The sequence below is a fragment of the Stegostoma tigrinum genome, chromosome 5, assembly GCF_030684315.1.
Source record: "Stegostoma tigrinum isolate sSteTig4 chromosome 5, sSteTig4.hap1, whole genome shotgun sequence".
Classification (NCBI taxonomy): Eukaryota; Metazoa; Chordata; class Chondrichthyes; order Orectolobiformes; family Stegostomatidae; genus Stegostoma; species Stegostoma tigrinum.
This window is the reverse complement of record NC_081358.1, coordinates 21,101,045-21,113,943: the sequence shown is the minus strand read 5'-3', so window position 1 is coordinate 21,113,943 and position 12,899 is coordinate 21,101,045. Positions and strand designations below refer to the sequence as shown.

The window sequence follows — 12,899 nt, the reverse complement described above, 5'->3', positions numbered from 1 at the left end:
TAGCAGCTTTCTGATTCTCTGGCACCTCACCTGGTATTTAGAGAGGATCCAAAAACGGGTGGGATGCTTTTTGGAGAGTCGGCATGGACTCAATGGGCCGAATGGCCTGCTCCCCCACTGTAGGAATTCTACGATTCCACAGAATGCAGGATGTATCAAATACAGGCCCGGGTTCCTTCCACAGACACACACACACACACACAACTAAACAGAAAATAGATGTTTTTCCTAAATTTTGCCCAGACGTTTAAATTTAGAACAGCAAAATATTTTTCTTGCTTATATCTGACAAACAACTGGAGCCCCTTCACTATAAAAAGTGACTTGACTCAGCTGAGTCATTAAAAGGTAATTAGTGTCTTAGGTTAAAATCAATATCCAGACATAACAGATGCAAGAAAATTACTTACCCATTACCTACTGGCTCTTCTGCAATATGTATGTTCAATTTTTTTTTGATGTAGCTCCCCTACTGGTCTGTCTGCTTCAGAGACCTCTCCGATTTCACAGGTGAGAGGAGAACTCAGGATGATAAATTGCACTAAAACTTCAATGTTTTCATATAGGACCTAGTGAAGCACTCCTTCACATCCCCAAAAAGACCAGTTTTCACACACTGTTACAGTTTCCTCAGGCTGGAGAATGGATATTACTCAAATGGGGCAGTCATGGTTGACAGGCAGCCATTAAATGGCCATTGGAGCAAATGGCCTCTAGGATGCAAACCTCTCGTTCAGGTCCAAGCAAGCACACTAAAAAGACACATCTCTATTTGGATACAGTTTGTTAAGTTCTTATTTACCTCACATTAATTTTGAATATTAATGTTTAAATTATTTTTAGACAGTTTTTACATAAATGGTTTAAAATCGTTATCTTGCCTACTTTGTATATCTATTTAGTCATGATCCTTTCTTCAACTTTGCAAAAACAAAAATTTCTCCTGGGAGCTGTTTCAATTCATCCATGCATTCCTGTTGCTTATTTTCTTAACTTTTATTCCACCAGACATTTTATTCTTTGAAATATAATGGCCCATCAAGGGAGATCTTAAAAATGACTTATTCTGTATTCTCAAGACTGGGATTGTAACAATATGCATCGATGAGTGATGGTCTGAATCAATTTAGGCAGAAGGTTCATCTGCTGCCTAAAATATAGCCATTAAAATCCCCATTGGAGTACAGAGCAGGCAAGTGCCAATATTGGATGGGCCAGCTTATGCGAAGTGGGAGTAAACTTTTTGAATAGCGAAAGCAGCAAACACTTAACCCTTAGATAGTGAAAGCTTATGTTGGAGATCTAGGTGCTTGGGCTGGTACAAGCTCAGCCCAGGCAGATGTCTGGCACATTACTTACTTCCTCCCTGTGGAGCGAGTGACCTATCTTTGTCTCGTGCCCATTTGACAGTGTGTATTGGACACGGATGTGAATTCTTGTCCTACCGCTGGGGCGAACCGTGAGTTTTAATAAAATTTCTGGAAGACTAGCAAATGCATCATATTTATTCAAACTCATATTTTATTGTTCAGCTTTAATATTGAAAATTAATATTGAAAATCCTCCGTTGCTAACAGTGATTGTTAGGCAGATTCATTTCTCTATTAAAGACCAAAAGAACTGCAGATGCTGTAAATCAGGAACAAAAACAAAATTGCTGGAAAAGCTCAGTAGGTCTGGTAGCATCTGTGGAGGAGAAAACAGAGTTAACGTTTCGTGTCCAGAGACCTTCTTCAGAACCCTCAGACCCTTCCTGTTCTGAGGAAGGGTCACCGGGCCCAAAACGTTGACTGTTTTCTCCTCCACAGATGCTGCCAGACCTGATAAGCTTTCCCAGCAACTTTGTTTTTGCCCCATTTCTCTATTATAAGATAACAAGGTCTGAAGCGTCTGGAGGAAGGGTCCAGACCCAAAACATCAGCTTTCCTGCTCCTCCGATGCTGCCTGGCCAGCTGTGTTCATCCAGCTCCACACCTCGTTATCCCAGACTCCAGCATCGGCAGTTCCTACGATCTTCATTTCTCTATTGGTGTTTGTGCTGGTGGCAAGTGATTTCTAGTGTGAATGTCACTGAGCCAGAACCGAGCCCATTGACTTCAGCCTTAGGTCAAGCAACAATAAGAAATGGAATCAAAGTTCCTACAATCTATTCCAAGGCCAATTCGTGGCCAAAGGCTAGATATTTCAAACCCTTCACTCCTCTCCCATCGACATTTCTGGTGCAAAATACTATTGGGGGAGGGTCAGTACTGTTGTATGAGGATTTTGACCAGACAGCAGCAGTGTAAACACATAAAAACAAACAAAATACTGCAGATACTAAAAATGCAAAAGAAAAATAAAACGAGGATGCATAAAGAAAAACTAAAGTGCTATTACTGCAGACATTAGCTCATGCCACTGCCCCAGAAGAAACAGTCTCAAGGCTTTTGTCTTCATACAACAAAAGTTAGGTAGGAGAGCATTAGAATAATTAGAAACAATATGCCTATGACATAACAGTATCATAAAAGTTAAAAGCATTAAGCTAGTCAGAGTCAATTTTAAATACAGTCATCATAGGGAGAGTATCTAAACCATACCCATTGAGTCACTTGTGCCTGAGCTCTGGCAATCCAGCTGCACAAACCCAGGCAAGTTCTTCACCTCTGTGTGACCCTTGTTAATTTATTTTACTTGAAAGTTCTGAGAGAGAATGGTGGGGAAGGATTCTTGTACGGTTGCAATCTCACTTCTGCCAAGTCACAAATCAAAACACCAAAACCCCACGTCACCTGCAATTTATGATACATGCAGGTTATAATGGCCACATTTTAAGTATTCAGTCAGACAGAAATACAGAAATTACGTTAAACTGTGAAGAGTAGAAATCTCAACCACACAACTTCCACTCAAAACTTCAAAGTCTTATCTGAATTTTTTTTTAAGATTTATCCTTAGAATGTGAACAATGCTGACAAGGTCACACAGTTGTTACATCTCTCCAGCTACCTTGAGGAGATGACAGTGGACTAGTTTCTCAATGGTCATTACTTAACGTGTTGAAATATTAAAATCATTGCTCAGCTCGTTTAGTGAACATTAGAGTCCGCTGCACGGTGTTGGATGGGACTTGTGGGCAGACCACAGTAGCAAAAGAGCGTCAGGTTTCCTTTCATAAAGAAAAATACCATCAAAAGTAGGCAAGTCAGCTGCTTGAATTTTCCTCCACCATTCAGCAATCATGTGGTTGAGCTGTACATTTCTTGCCTTTCCCAGATCTCTCAACTCCCTTTGTATCTAAAAATCTATGAATCTCTCACTTAACCCAGTCGATAACTGGCTGTACTTATGTGTAAAGAACACTGGAAGGTTCACAATCCTTTGAATCAAAAAAAAATTTCAACTCAGTCCTAAATGACTGACTCCTTATTTCAAGAACATGACCTTCTGGTTTTAGATTTCTGAGCCAGGGGAAACACTTCCCGAACATCCATACTACCAAACTTCTTCAGATTTTTAAACTGTTTCAACAAGAACATCTCACTCTTCCACAATCTAGGCAATAACAACTTAGTATTTTCAATTTCTCTTCGGAGGACAATTTCATCCCACCAGGTCTAGTAATCCTTTTTTACGCTGTTCCTAAAGCAGCATATCCTCCCTTGAGTAAGGAGAATAAATTATCTACCAGTACTTCAGTTGTGATCTCACCAAAGCCCAACAGTTGCAGTATGACTTTTTAAAAAAATTATTGTGCTTCGTTATTTTTGTAATAAGGCTAACATAATAATTTGCAGGTATAGCAAACACCTTAATTTTAGGATTTACATACAAGGACGACCAAACATGCCTGAATACCAACATTTCTCATTCTCTCATTTAAAAATAATTATGTTTATTTAAAATTTTTTTTATTCCCAAGTGGAGAGTTTCACTTCTCCACATTATATTCCATCTTCCATGTTCATATCCATTCACCAACAATGGTGTTAACAGAACTGTAAAATATATTAACTTGAATAAAATGAAATGTCTTACAAAGCAAATGAACATCACTTTATCATTTGCATCTAATCTTAAAAAACTTCCTTTTGGTATGCTGTACACTCCCAAATGCTTTCAGAAATCCCATCATTTAAACAAGTCATCTTTATCCTTCAACCCTCATAACTGCAACATTTAGGCAGTGCACCAACATTAATGAATAACATAGAACCAGACTATGATCTCCAGCAGGATTCGTGAAATGGCTAATAGTTTAGAAAGCGAACTGCATTGTTAGTTGTATAAATGAAAAGAAAACTGCAGAGCAAATAGTCTGAAAGCTTAAATGATGCAAAATATTTTTTAAAGATGCTTGATAACATATTGGCAGTATGTTTCATTTTACATATAATGGGGTTAGAATATTTAAGTCACCATTGTTTCAAATGGCATCAGAGTCAAAAAGGCAGCATTCAAGCTTCGTGTGAAAAACCCTTGTGCCTAATCTAGCACAGGGGAGTACTGCCTTGACTGTAATGCCATTATTTGAATGAGAAGTTACAATAACATTCGATCTGCCCTTTCAGGTGGTTGTAAGAAGCTCCTACAGCTAATATAAAGGGGGGAAAAACTAACATAAAAAGGGAATTGTCCATGTCTGCTACAGGCGTATAAATTATTACAGAATTTTTAAAGGAGGAGTGCAGCCAGAGACCAAAAAGGGGATTTAACAGGTGCAAGCAGGGGCATAACGGAGGTATTAAATTAATACTTTGCACCTGTCTTTACACAAGACAATGCTACCCAGGCCATGGGGACAGAGGAGGAAACTCTGTCACTAGAATGGATCAAAAATGAATAAGGAACAAGTCTTGGATCGAATATTGGCACTGAAAGTTACAAGGCACCAGGATCAAATGAGTTGAATCTAAGGATTTGGAAAGATAAGGTGAGGATAGAAACTGCAGAAACACTGGCTATAATACTGTCCGGGTACAAGAGCAAGGTGGTAATGTTGACTTTGGAGAAGACTAGTGGTAGACCTTAGCCGGACCACTATGTACTGCTATGGGCACCACATTATGGGAAAGATGTGAATATATTGGCGAGATTGCAGATGCAGTTTACTAGAATGGTTCAAGGTATGAGAATCAGCTATGCGGATAGACTGAAGAAGTTGTGATTGTTGCCCCTGGATAGGAGAAAGCCAAGGGGAGATCAGGTTGAGATTTTCATAATCGTGAACAAGCACAGCAGAGTGAAGTTAAGAATGAGAAACATGACCAAGATGGCAGAGGTTTAAACTCAGTGCGAATGAAGCAAAGGTGATCTCCCACCGCACTCAGCAAGTAGTTAGATTTGCAATGAGATGTCTGGAAATATGGAGATAACTAGGCTCAACTGAGACATACAAGAGGATGTTTGATTGGAGAGTAATGAAATGCAGGGTTATGGGGAAGAAGGCAGAAGATAATACAGTCTGACTAGATAACAGAGCAGGTATAGGCATAATGAAAAATTGGCCACTTTCTGCACCGCAATACTTCTGTGCAATATGAAGATGAGCTCAATGATTCCCCTGCTGTCATGGCCATATGCAATCCTTAAACAAGAAAGATTATGTTTCATTTATCTCAATGAAATTTGTGGAACCTTGCTGTTTTCAAACTGGTCACTATATTTCCCCACATTACACCAGTGATTACACTGTTTAGCGCTTGAGATATTCAAACACCATGAAAAGACACAGTAAAATTCAAGTACACTGTACAAAAATTGTATGAAGTGCCATGATGTTTACAAAGGATTCAGTTTTGATGTGGGAAGCTGTCATGGCTCATTGAATTAGATGCAGCACATTTTTTGAATCTCTGCCAATCTGCTGAAAGGGTTAGCTGGAATCCTGATATTTCCCTGGTTGTGACATGACTCCTATCCAGAACGGTGTGTGGGAGAATCCAAAGCTTCCTTCACTCTCATTCATCATCATGTCGTCAACTCGGGCACCAATAGCTAAAGTCCACAGTGCCATACAGCTAAGTGTTTCTTTATGGAAGAGGTGCCAGTTGTGGGCAGAATTTTACACCAACTGTTTCAAACTACCTTGGTGGTGGTGAAGAAAGAGGAAGAAGCAGAATTGCAAAATGAAGGAATAATAAAAATAATTCAATTAATTCAAGGATATAAAAAGGATTTAAAAAATAAAACCTCTTACTGCTACACAGTTAAAAGTCATATACCTTCCCGTAATGCACAATGGTTTAAACAACTAAAAATCATAACTTGGCACTATTTTAAATAATTTGCACATTTGGAGAGAAAATGACGTTAACATTTTGTGAAATGTTGCTCTTTTTACCATAGATGTGGTAAAATATTTCGTCTCTAATGAGAACACTTCATTTATATCACAGCGCCATTTTCACATTTTAATGTCTCATTTGTCTCCTGTAGATTTCCCATTCTCAATCATCCTTCTCAGCACATTTATAAATACCATAGAAGGTCATTAAAAAAATACACTGATTGCTCACAGATTTGGCTCGAGGCTTACTATTTTACATAGCACCCATCAAAGCACCAGCTGTCATCAATCTCACAAAAATATTATTCCCAGTGCCACAGTAGCATCCCCAAGTAAATTGTTAAAAGTTGTTGTATATTGCACATGAACCAGTTTGTGACAGTCGTCTTTTATAATCATGTTTGAAACTTGCTCATTAAAAAGTAGTCTGAACAAATTACCTGAACAACAACAGCAAATATTAACCATTTCCACGTGTAGCTTCCTTAAAGACAGAGAATTCAGATTGTGTTACTAACCACATGATCAGTCTCCTTACCTCGACCTCACATGTATGTTCCGAGCCATCCAGGAGGGTTACTTTGCACAGCATGTTCTTTGGCTTTTTTACAACTTTGAGAGGTGATTTCGATAACTTGCTGGAAGATGATTTCTGGGAGAGTTTGTCGTCTTCAACTTGCTGGTCGTCCTGTTGACCCACAGTAAGTTTACCAGAAGCTCCGTCTGCCTCCTTCTCCCGTTCACCAATCTAATAACAGCCTCAAACAATTAGTCTCATAAGAACACATTCCATTCCATAGTATTAAAACTTTACTACAATAAGAAAACTAATTTTAACTTCAGCTTACGGTTAACTGCTTAAAGTAATCCTCTCAGCAGGGAGTTCTTAATGTGACATTTTACTGCATATTATTTTATACTAACAATTATAAAATTTGCTCCCAAGAGGTTGTTTCAGTAGAATCATGAAAGTGCAAACATTGATACTGATCACCATGTGACCACAGTGTGCATTCCAGTATTTTGCTAGAAAATCTAAGATTAACTCCACCATCCCACTCTACCCCATGACTTGCCATCTTGCTGTATTTCAAATTCTATCCACTTTTCCCTTAAAAGATGCAGCCTTTCTATATTAACTTAGTCTCACGTTTAAATTGATAGCTCTTGTTACTGACAGTATAATAGGAGGATAAGCCTCTCTCTTTTTGTGCAATTACAAACCTTCAATTTACAAGCTTCTACATTTCATAATTTATGATACATAAACTCCTGTTCGCTATTGATTGTGCAGATGCTCAGGAGTATGAATTTTTAAGAAGTGTCGAGTCCCACCTCACCACCTTCCTTCATTACAAATTTAACGACTGAACATCAAGTGGGTTTAGACTTCACTCCAGTGCTAATGGGTTGTTCAGTTAGTGCATGCATCCGTCTAAACAGTAGTAAATCTTTCCACTTGGCTAAGGAAACAGAGAAAAGTCAATAATTGGCTGAGGATCTGTAAAGCAACAATAGGTAGGTTGAGAGATTTAACTCAACTTGTACTCAAACCCAGCATATATAATGTGCATCAAAAAGATTTCCTTCTCTGCCAGATTGTTCCAGGATCCTGAATATTCTTCTAGCCCTCTCTGCTCCAGTGATCTAGCCTCAAAAAGACCCCATGAATTCTCACAACAGCAGGCCAAAAGTGGGCAAAGAAACCTCCTGCAGATTAATACCAAATGTTCCCATCTCCTGCATGATGCATCGGTGCATCACTACATTGAACAGTAATTGCAAGCAGCGCCAAGGATGCAGGATAAATGTCAGTGAGGAGAGATTTCAAATGTTCAGTGCCTAAGCTGGAGGAGTGCTCAGATGCTGTAGCGGTCCATGTCCAAATGCACCAGTACCTGGACAATACGCATGTTTAGACCAACAATTGGAAAGTAGCAATGACTATCATCATTCTCTCATGTCATTGAAAGGCATTACCATCACTGAATCTATCCCTATCATCATCTTGAGCTGACCACTGATCAGAAACCAAACAGCCAAATAAATACTCCGACTACAAGAATAGGTCAAAAGCTATGAATCCTGTAGCAAGCAACTCCCCTCCTGACTCCCTGAAGCCAGTACACCGTGTACAAGGCATAAGTCAGGGGTATGTTGGAACCCTTCCTGCTTCACTGGAATAACGGCAGTTGCAACAACACTCTAGAAACTTGACGCCATCCAGGACAAAGCAGCCTGCTTGACTGGCATCACACCCACAAACATCTACTCCATTCACCACTGATGCACTGTGGCAACAGTACGTGTAGTATCGAAAAGATGTATTTAAGGATCATGACTCCTTCCAAATCCATGACCTCTACCAGCTGGAAGGATGAGGGTAGGAGATGCATAGGAGGCCCACCACCTGCAAATTCTCCTCTAAGGCAGAAATCAACCTGTTGTTTCTTCAATGCCAGTGGGTAATGTTGTCCTCCAGCCTCTTCCATCAGGTTTGAACTCACAGACCAACAAGTTCAAGAACAGCTTCCTCCCTGCCACTATTAAACTGATGAATGGACTCGGACTTCAAATAACTTTGAACTTGTTAATGTTGATCTTGCTTCGTGCACCTCTTGTTCAGTGTAACCTGTGTGTTTCTTTCAATCTAAGCAACCGATGATCAGCTTGTACTGTCTGCAAACGAACCTTTTCACTGTACTTAGGTACACGTGACTACCATAAATCAAATCCAGGAGCTCTCCATACACCCAAGTACTGCAGCACTTCAAGGAGGCCGCGCCTATCACCCAAGGGCAATTAGGGATGGACAGTAAATGGCAGCCTTGCCAGCAATGCCCACCTACTTCCAATGAATACGAAAAACTATGGCATTGTACCAATTTATTTTGCCACTCTTGGGCCATTATTAAAAATGGGAAGAAAGAGTGTTTGCTGAATGCCATTGTGGCGTTAGTAAACGTCAATACTGTACTCCCAATACTCAAATCCAATACCTCATGAGCAAAAATAGATCTGATATTGATCACTTTCAGCCTTCTTCAAAGCAAAGCAACACGCATTCTCTGTACACAGGCCTTGGCTGTTTGTCAACCAACTTTCTCTTCATCTGCAATTTCTCCATATACCTCAGTTGGGATTTACCTGTATGACACTTCATTGAACATGTTTGCAAATTCACAGGCACCACGCTGAATGTGTTCCTTTCATCTATCTCATTCATTTCCAAAAATAAAACCATTTTCATATTTAATTTAAAATGCTGATTTTTTGGGGCACAAAAATATGAAATGACAGGTGAAATGTACATCAGCAGCTAGTTCACAACAAATGGATTTTTAATCTAAGCCTCAACATGCGTCTAGGCAGAAAGTGGACACAAGATACATTCTGAACCATCTGTGTCTGTTATGTCTTCAGTTTCAGAGATAATCCAATATTCACAATGAAACTAATTTCGGCATTCTGATCAGAACTCAATAACAACAATGTCACCACCCAGTGGAGAAACTATTTCACCTTTCATCAGGTTGGCACTGCCCTAACTCAAGGGTTTTACTCAATAGACCAAGTAAGCACGTGACAAAAAGGAAAAATCTGCTCGAGTTTCAGGATTCAAGCACGTAGCCGCTTTATTCCACACTGACCAAACACAAATAATGTGTCGGCCGGGAAGTGATCCAGGGAGCTCTGCACACGCCATTGCTTATGCACAAATCTTCACTCAGTAGTGGATATGCTATTTGTTGCCATGGACAGCTCAAAATGTAACAATGGTTTTTCTAGGTGCAAAGTGCTCTGTAACTCTTCTCAGTCTCTGACCAGAGCTGCTAAATGACCACAGCTTTCGCTGAAGAGACAGCAACTGACAAGGATACATATTGAGGGGAGTATATATCCATCAACTAAATGGATATAAGCTTCGATACCATATTAAAACAATGTTTAAATTAGACTAATGTTAAAAAATCACCCATGCCTCGTAAGCTTTGATGTTTTGTTTTCAGAAGTCGAAATGAGAGATTGCCTCGGCAAAATTCAATTCCAGCTGAGTTAAACACTCCCATCAGCCAGCTTGTCGCTTTAATGATTTTCAGCCAGCCACCAAGCTTTGTATTTCCTCATCCAACTGGAAAGATGGCTATCCCTCTAATGGATGTGTACAATCAGCCAAGCCACAAATGTTACTATTGGGATGAAATTTATAATCCCACCAGTTGATTAGATGCAAGTTTCATAATACAGGGAGGTGCTATAGTGAGATCGAAGATCAATTAATTAAAAATATTTCTTTTCTCATAACATGGCCTATGCATGATCTAAAAATAAATGGGGAATACAAATTATGAAACAACAAAATTAACAGTGCATTTTAGCCACATCATCTACCCTCTGATGGTTTCATCGCATGCAATAACTTCAGATGGAGTCACTTCCATCCATCAGAGACTTGACAGATCTTCAATGGGAAGCCAAGGTATGGAAAAGATGGCACCTCTTTTATACCAAATAAGAACCTCTCCATCTTGATTTGCTAAGATTCCAACAGCTAGACAATGATGTCTATATTCTTCGCCCTGAGCCCATGCCAAACTTGAATTCTTTAGTGACATGGCATGGGTACAAGACAAAAAAAAGTTTAATTTCAGCTGCAATCAAGATGTAAGATATTCTGTGGTCAGTAAGTGCAACTAGAAAAAGTGCAATGTGATAATGGAGACCTCTCAAGGCTTAATGACTTTACCTGACCTGATCTAAGAGAACTGTATAAAAATGCGACACACCTGCTCCTTGGTCTCAGAATTGCCAATTCCTGTAGGGGGCCCGACAATTCCGTCTTCCTGTTGACGCTCTACAACCTGCTGTTGTTCAGCTGTCGCCTCTTTCTTTTCAGACACTTCCTTTTGGTCTTGTTCTTGCTTTGATTCGGAGTCTGAGCCCGGTTCCGTGGTCATGGTTGCAAATTAACCCTGGAAGACAAATTTGTTACAGAAAGTCAGTTTACAATTGTTTAGTACAAAAACAATTCCATCGAGTTTTGGCTCACCTCTTGGATTGTGAGGAACAGCCTGAATGAAGGAGAAAAAAAAAGTGCAAAGTACAGCCTTAACTGAGCCTGTTAAGGATTTTCCTTCAATTTAAAACAGCAACCTTGACTTCACCCAATTTTCTTTCCTGTTGTGCACGCAGTCTGCTGAAATGCTGCAAATTTAAAACCAAATTCAAATACTGAAGGTCTAGGCACAGGTATCAAATCAGGCCATCGCACCTGTTATAGGAACGATATTATTAAACTGGGCAGGATTCAGAAAAGATTTACCAGGTTGTTGCTGGAAATGGAGGGTTGGAAATATAAAAAAAAAGACAGGTAAGCTGGAACTTTTTCACTGAAGTGTAGGAGGTGGCCTTATTGGAGGTTGACAAAATCATGAGGGCCACAGGTAAGGCGAATGACAAAGGTCTTCTCTGAAGGTCGGGGAAGTTCAAAACCAGGAACCATATTTTTAGATGAGAGAGGATAACATTTAACAAGGACAATTGGGGAAACTTTTTTCACACAGCGAGTGGAATGGACTGCCAGAAGTGGTTGATGCAGGTACAGTTACAACATTTAAGAGACATTTGAAAAAGTACATGAATAGGAAAAGTTTGGAGGGGCATGGGCCAAGTGCAGGCAGATGGCACTAATTTAGTTCTGGAACACAGTTGGTGTGGACTAGGTGGACTGTTTCCATGCAACGTGACTTTACGACTCCATAAAAATGTCGCTAATTCACAAATCTACCAACTAGAAATTTGATCTGAACCGCGAGCAAGAGTACAAATCCCCTTAGTTACCCCACTGCTCGGAGAAACTACTTCATTTTCACCTCCAAAGTAGAACCTATTCTGTCTAACCTTTTGGTGCTAAAGCCACAATCTATATCCTTACTCAAGTCAAAAGTCAGCATCTTAAAGTTCAATTGTATTGTCCACTCCACTTCTGAAAGCCAGAACTCATTAAGAATGAATTCCATGTCTTCTCCCACAAAGTTCTGCACTCCCGTCACTGTTCCATCTATCTGCCCCCCAGTCACAGCATAGGAATTTTAAATGTTTTTCTGGATCTATCAATCAATACCTCAGTGCCTCTGCTTTGCCACTGTTACCAACTCGGAGGCATTATGGTCCTGAACTCTGGAACTTCCATCAAAATTGTTGATGCATCCTTCCCTCCTCCTCTAAATGCTTGCAAAAGACATCAGTCCACACTTTCATACATGCCACCTTTCTAATTTCCCATACTTTCTTGTTGCCCATTTTTAATACCTATTTAGACTTCTCTTTCTATTTATGACATGCAATGTAAAAATGCAAAGCTGTTAGTTAAAAACATTTTAAAAATTTTGTCTGAAACACCTTCGATTATAAATCTTAAAAAAAATTGATCCCCACTCTACTAAAGTTGAATTATAGGCATCTAATTCCTCAAGTTGAGCCTGCTCATATCCACAATAGATGGCCACATGATAACAGAAAGTAATCATTTGTCCTGAATTTTCTAGGGATTCATTTTTACTCCAAACATACAGACTGAGACAAAGTGATTAATCAGAGCATACATCATTCAGAGCACACATGACAC

The 12,899-nt window shown here is 39.5% G+C and overlaps 1 protein-coding gene across 25 annotated transcripts in view; it reads right to left on the bottom strand.

The window, feature by feature from the left end:
* The window catches only part of LOC125452074 (band 4.1-like protein 3), a 271,558-nt gene that overhangs the window by 117,158 nt on the left and 141,501 nt on the right, over window positions 1–12,899 (bottom strand). For all 25 annotated transcript variants that reach the window (XM_048530014.2, XM_048530012.2, XM_048530009.2 and 22 more), the window contains exons 2-3: window positions 11,059–11,244; window positions 6,810–7,019 (exon numbers count right to left, since the gene is read on the bottom strand). In XM_048530014.2, the coding sequence (XP_048385971.2) occupies window positions 6,810–7,019; window positions 11,059–11,229 (381 nt within the window). In that variant the 5' untranslated portion in view covers window positions 11,230–11,244. The remainder of the gene's footprint in view (window positions 1–6,809; window positions 7,020–11,058; window positions 11,245–12,899) is intronic.